This window comes from Oryzias melastigma, linkage group LG24 (genome assembly GCF_002922805.2).
Source record: "Oryzias melastigma strain HK-1 linkage group LG24, ASM292280v2, whole genome shotgun sequence".
Lineage (NCBI taxonomy): Eukaryota > Metazoa > Chordata > Actinopteri > Beloniformes > Adrianichthyidae > Oryzias > Oryzias melastigma.
Window position 1 is genome coordinate 3,677,685 of NC_050535.1, and position 5,509 is coordinate 3,683,193.

At 38.7% G+C, this 5,509-nt stretch overlaps 1 protein-coding gene across 1 annotated transcript in view; it reads right to left on the reverse strand.

Moving 5' to 3' along the window:
- LOC112157854 (forkhead box protein N3) overlaps positions 1 to 5,509 on the reverse strand; it is an 84,418-nt gene that overhangs the window by 9,848 nt on the left and 69,061 nt on the right. Inside the window, exon 4 of the mRNA XM_024290910.2 lies at positions 2,038 to 2,096. Coding sequence (XP_024146678.1) covers positions 2,038 to 2,096 — 59 coding nt within the window. The remainder of the gene's footprint in view (positions 1 to 2,037; positions 2,097 to 5,509) is intronic.

Genomic DNA, 5,509 nt, shown 5'->3' on the forward strand with positions numbered 1-5,509 from the left:
TTTCTGTCCTGCAAGAAGTTTTTTTTTAAATAAAATAATCTTAACTAAACTTGATTAGAATATTTTCATAAAGCAAGAATTGTTGATAAGACATTTTTTCATTCTTCATTTGCATATTATATGTCTTATTTTAACATTTTTAACATTTTTAACTTTTTTATTTTTAAGATTTTTTTTATTTATTTCAAGTGGAACTCTTTATGCAGCGTTAACTCATGTTCTAACACTAGAACTTTAGTGCAAAAAAATTGAAAAACGAGAGTTACTTAATATCCTCCTATAGATGCATGGATCTGTTGGGCAGATCAAACTACGTTTGAAGAAATCACCTCTAACTTGTCATTTTTATGCCTTTTTTTTTTTTTTTTTGCTTCCAACCTTTTTGATTCAAAGGCAGAAATTCAAGATATTTTACCACCTTTCCAATGTTTTCCCAAATCAGCACAGTTTTTGTATCATTGAGAGCTTGGATCTAGAAATAATGAAAATTACTAAAAAAAAATCTTTTTGCTACAAAACTCTTAACAATAGAAAAACTTGATTTAACACTAAAATTGTTCAAAGTTCAATAAATGTCATCATTATTTTGCAAACAAATATCATATTTATGTTCTAAAAATGAGATTTTGACATTTTATTTTGAAGGTTTAACTTGTACTAAGACAATATTCTCACATCTTTGTTCAAATTTTGTCCTAAAATGAGTCATTTCCACTTATTATACTAGTTTTATCAAAACATTTAGGATAATAAAATCTCAAAAAATACAAATCATGTGCTTAGAAATTTGCTTATTATTATTATTATTATTAAATAAAATAAATACAATTCATTATTAATATTAGAATTAGGAACAAACATGCTTAATATTATTTTTTTTTGCTTAATTTTCTCTTTTTGTATGGGATTGTTTGGTTTCTAATATGCAAAAAAGTAACTTTAGAAGTAAAACTTAGAGGCGGAGTTTTGGTATCGCGATACGTATCGCGATACACGTGTCATGATACGTATCCCAATATATCTCAAGACAGTAACAGACAACATTTCACTATTTTTTTCTAAATTTTGATTTAAGAATTTTCTGAATATTAACACATTTTTCTCACAAGTAAATTTAACCCTCTAACACCTGACTAAAAAGTTGCTTTTCCTTTTATTTTGGTAAATATTTAAATGGAAGACTAAGCTACATGTTTGCTTTTAAATAATTAATCAAAATATCGCCTTGGCAGATAAAAGTATCGTCAAATAAAGAATCTGAATTAATATTTTTTCAAAATTAGCTTTGACCTGCTGAGGGGAAGGATTTGGAGCTGACAGGTGAGGTTGAAATCTCGGCCCGCGGTCTTTGTCCTTGAGTTCGTCCGGCTGGGTGACGGCGAGCGGCGGATTTCAGCCCACATCAGCTAAGAGCGGAGCGCCGCTGAAAGCTCGGGGAATGGGAAATGGAAGTAATAACTCAGGGCACTAACAGCCCCCCCCCCCAAAACCCCTCTCCTTGTCTTTGCCTCTGGCTTCCTGTCACAACTTCCTTTCCCCCCGCTGCCTCGGCTTGTAGCACCTGACCATTCCTGCACTCCTTTCAAAAATACAAAAAAAAATCCTTTTTTCCTGCCCTTCCTTGTCACATGTCTGCCTGCACGACTCGCCTCCTTATCTATCCATCCGTCCGTCCGGCTGCTCAGACACATCACTCAGACTTGGTGCGTCTGGAGGTTTTTCAGGCACTCTCTCCAACCTCGGCTCCTTGACCATTACTACTCCATTATCAGTAGCGGTGGAGGGCTCGCCGCAGACGCCTAATGTATCCATTTCCCCCTCCATTTAGGGCTCGGCGGCCCAGCGAGCTCCCGGAGTGCTCCCTGATTGGGATTGAATGTCCATTTAAACTGCTGTCTAGCCACCAGGGAGGAGGTCGGTGGGAAGAGGAGGAGGAGAGGCGAGGAATGATGTGAAATATGGAAGTGATTGAAGGGAGGAGGCGCTCAAAAAAGGAGATGATTCGATCCATGGAGAGCGCAGAAGGTGTGACAGTACCTTGCAGGAGAACTCCTCCGTTCTTTCGAAAAAGGGGACTCCCCGACCACAGCGGAGGGCTGAAAAAAAAGAAGGATACGGGAAGGAAGGGATGAAAAAAAGTGGTCAATCATGTGTTGCAAAAAGTCAACAAGCCCAGCCGGCTTCTTTACGATTCAGATAGCAAAGGCAGGAATTTGAGCCCATAAGCCAATGCTTCTGATTATAGTGATTAGACTGCCGGGTGTCCCACTGTTGCCATTATTCCCTATGATTACCTCAGAGAATTATAGCCTCCGCGATGTAGTCCATGGGGGTAATTTCTCATGACAACCCCCTACCGCCCGCCGCCGCCGCCGGTCCATTCACACTCATCAATGACTTTAAGACACATTAAAACACTTTGAGGTGTCCGGCTCTGAGAAACAAACCAACGTTTTCCTCAGCTGAGCCCGGATCCGGCCCTCTAGATCAGTTTATTTTGTTGTTATTAATGATGTTATCTTGAGCTCATTTCTAACTTGTATAATTTTGACAAAATATATTTTTATGGAGAGTAAAATATTGAAAGTTATTTAAGGTTTAAGTTGATTTATTCTGGAATAATATTCCTGCCTTTTTATTATTAATAATTATGTTAAAAATGTACGGTTTCAAAGTTTTAAAAATTGGCATTCTACTAGTTTTTTGGACTATTTTGGCATTTACTAAGATTTTCTTAGGCTATTTTGGAGTGTAGCTAAAATTTCAGCTGCAAACTGGCTGTTTTAACTAATTTATGCATTTCTATTTAAGTTTTTTTTGCTGTTTTTGAGTTTATCTAATATTTCCACGTTAGCTGTGTTGGCTAATTTAGGCTTTTTCAGTTATTTAGGGTGTTTCAAAATGTAGCTATTTTTTCAGCTTCCTGCTAGCTGTTTTGGTTTTTAGTTTTTCAGCTAATTTGGCATTTAGCTAACATTTTCGCTGGTTATCAGCTTCAGCATTTTCAGCTATTAGCTTCAGCACTTTTAGCTATCAATTTCAGCATCTTCAGGCGCCAAATTCAGCTTACAGCATTCATACTAGTATTTTCAGAGGTTATGCTATATATCTAGTTCATAATTTTGTTAAAAAGTTACTGTTCTGAAGTTTGAAAAATTCTGCGAGCTTTTAAATTGATTTATTCTGGAATAATATTCCTGCCTTTATATTATTCATGATTATGTTATGGTAAAGTTAAACAGTTTTAAAAAATGGCAATGTGCTAGCTTTTTGGACTATTTTTGCATTTACTAAGGTTTTTTTTAGCTATTTTGGTATTTATTTATTTCAGCTACATGCTAGCTGTTTTGGCTAATTTATGCCTTTTAAAAGTTTTTGAGGCTGTTTAGAAGTTAGGCTAATATTTGCATGCTAGCTGTTATGGCTAGTTTAGGCTTTTTTCCGTTTTTTAGGCTATTTTGAAGTTTAGCAATTTTTTTTCAGCTGCAAGCTAGCCTTAACCTTAGGTTTTTTTGTTTTTAAGCTAATTCGGCATCTAGCTAACATTTGGCTGGCTATCAGCTTCAGTGTTTTCAGCTAGCAATTTCAGCATCTTCAGTGGCCAAATTCAGCTTACAGCATTCACATTAGCATTATCGCCGGTAATGCTATAAATCTAGTTCATAATTATGTAAAAAAGTGACTGTTTTACAGTTTTAAAAATGTAGTTTTAGAGTGTTCGATAAATGTTGATCCTGTTCGTCCCGCGATCTAAGGTGTGTTTTGGATTTTGGCCCCCTGTGCGGTTGAGTTTGACACTCCTGGTTTAGATGATCATTGCACCACTAATGAGGGAAGTAATGATAGTATTTCTCACACAGGCAGAGAGCTCCTCAGTCACGCACCAAGACAATAGCGGCCATAATTCTAATGCGGAAAGATGGAGGGAAAAAAGAGCAAGAGGCTCTGAGAGCTTTTCCAGGTTGAGTGGTCTTTGGCTCTCCATTAGTCTGGCTGCTCCTCTCCCTCTTTTTTTTTTTAACCGGTTTGCAGCCAGTCGAGTTTACTGCACACTAAGAGGACAGAAGAAACACTTGGAAAGTCTGCTTTACGTTTAATGACGGATACCTGTGATGCATACATCGGATGCGGCGAGATGGACACGTGTGCAAGCGTGCACGCAAACCAAAAAAAAGTAAAGCGAGCCCGTTCCAGCCCTCAGCCACCTGCTGTTGCCATGGAGAGTTGCCACATAGCGTTGCCACGGCGATAACATATTTTTCCTGCGCTAACAGCCTGTCTGTTTTCTCTGCCACCCCTCAGCACCCCCCCACTCATCTTACCCCCCCCCCCCTTCCTCCCTTCTTTCTCTCAACAAATGGCTTTGCGGCGCAACAGCACCTGACTTATGCTACACGTGTTGCCATGGCGGTGTTCCCGTTGCCACGGCAACCCTGTGCATTAAATTTGGCAGAGGGAGGGGGGATTAGCCCACAGCAGAAGCCCCCTCCATCCCAGCAATAAAAAAAAACCCTCCTCATCATCTTTTTTTTTTCTTCCCCCTTCATCCATCCATCCTTCCCTCTTCCTCTCATCCAGATGCTGATGGGGTGTGAAGGAATGCACCGTGGAGCTGACCCCCCCCCTCGCTCGCTCTCGTAGTTCGTCTAGAAAGGCACAGATTGGATACAGCCGCGTGAGTTATTACGGGCAGGCAAAAGGACAATGCGGGCTCCCGTAACTCCCGCCGCCACCTCCAACTCTCAGCGCCGCGCTCGCCTTTCCCCTGCCGCTTCCTCCCTTTCTTTTTTTCCATCCTTCCCCCTCACCGTCATCCGCTCTCTTCGCCGACTGCTGGAGACAGTCCTTGACCTTAACGCAACAGAACGCTGAGCAACCACTCGTGGCGCTTCATGCAAAATATTCTTGGGGAAAAAGGGATCCAGAGTTACGGTGATTAAAGTCGAGCTTTAAGAAATAAATGGGATTTTCGATGAACTTTGGTTACACTTTTGAGATAAATTAACTAAACCAACTAAATTAAAAATGAGTTTATATTTACCTTCAGGTTGAAATAATTTTTTATGCTTAAGAAAAAGTAAACGTCCTTCACTCTTTAGATTCTCTTTACCTTTTAATCAACGTTAAAGCATCTTTTCCACTGCAAACTATTCAACACTTAGATGTTCTTTTGAGGTTTGAACCTTTGACTCTGGAACCATGAAGATCTTTTCTAGATCTTTGGCGTTGAAGAAAAATGCTTTAAATTAAACAATTTGTTTATAGCAACATTAGAAAGTGTGCACAGTAGTTCTGAGATATATTAAAAAATGGCTAATTGACTTTAAATTAATTAATTAAATAATTTTTTCACAGGATCGTGACGAGTCGTGGCAGCCCAAGACACAAGGTGCATTTTATTTTGAAAGGAACTTGAACGTGCTTACAATTATTACATTTATAGCAAATATAACCATTTTAAATGTTAAGAAGTTAAGTTTTATATCTGATAAAATAGTGAAGTGGGACT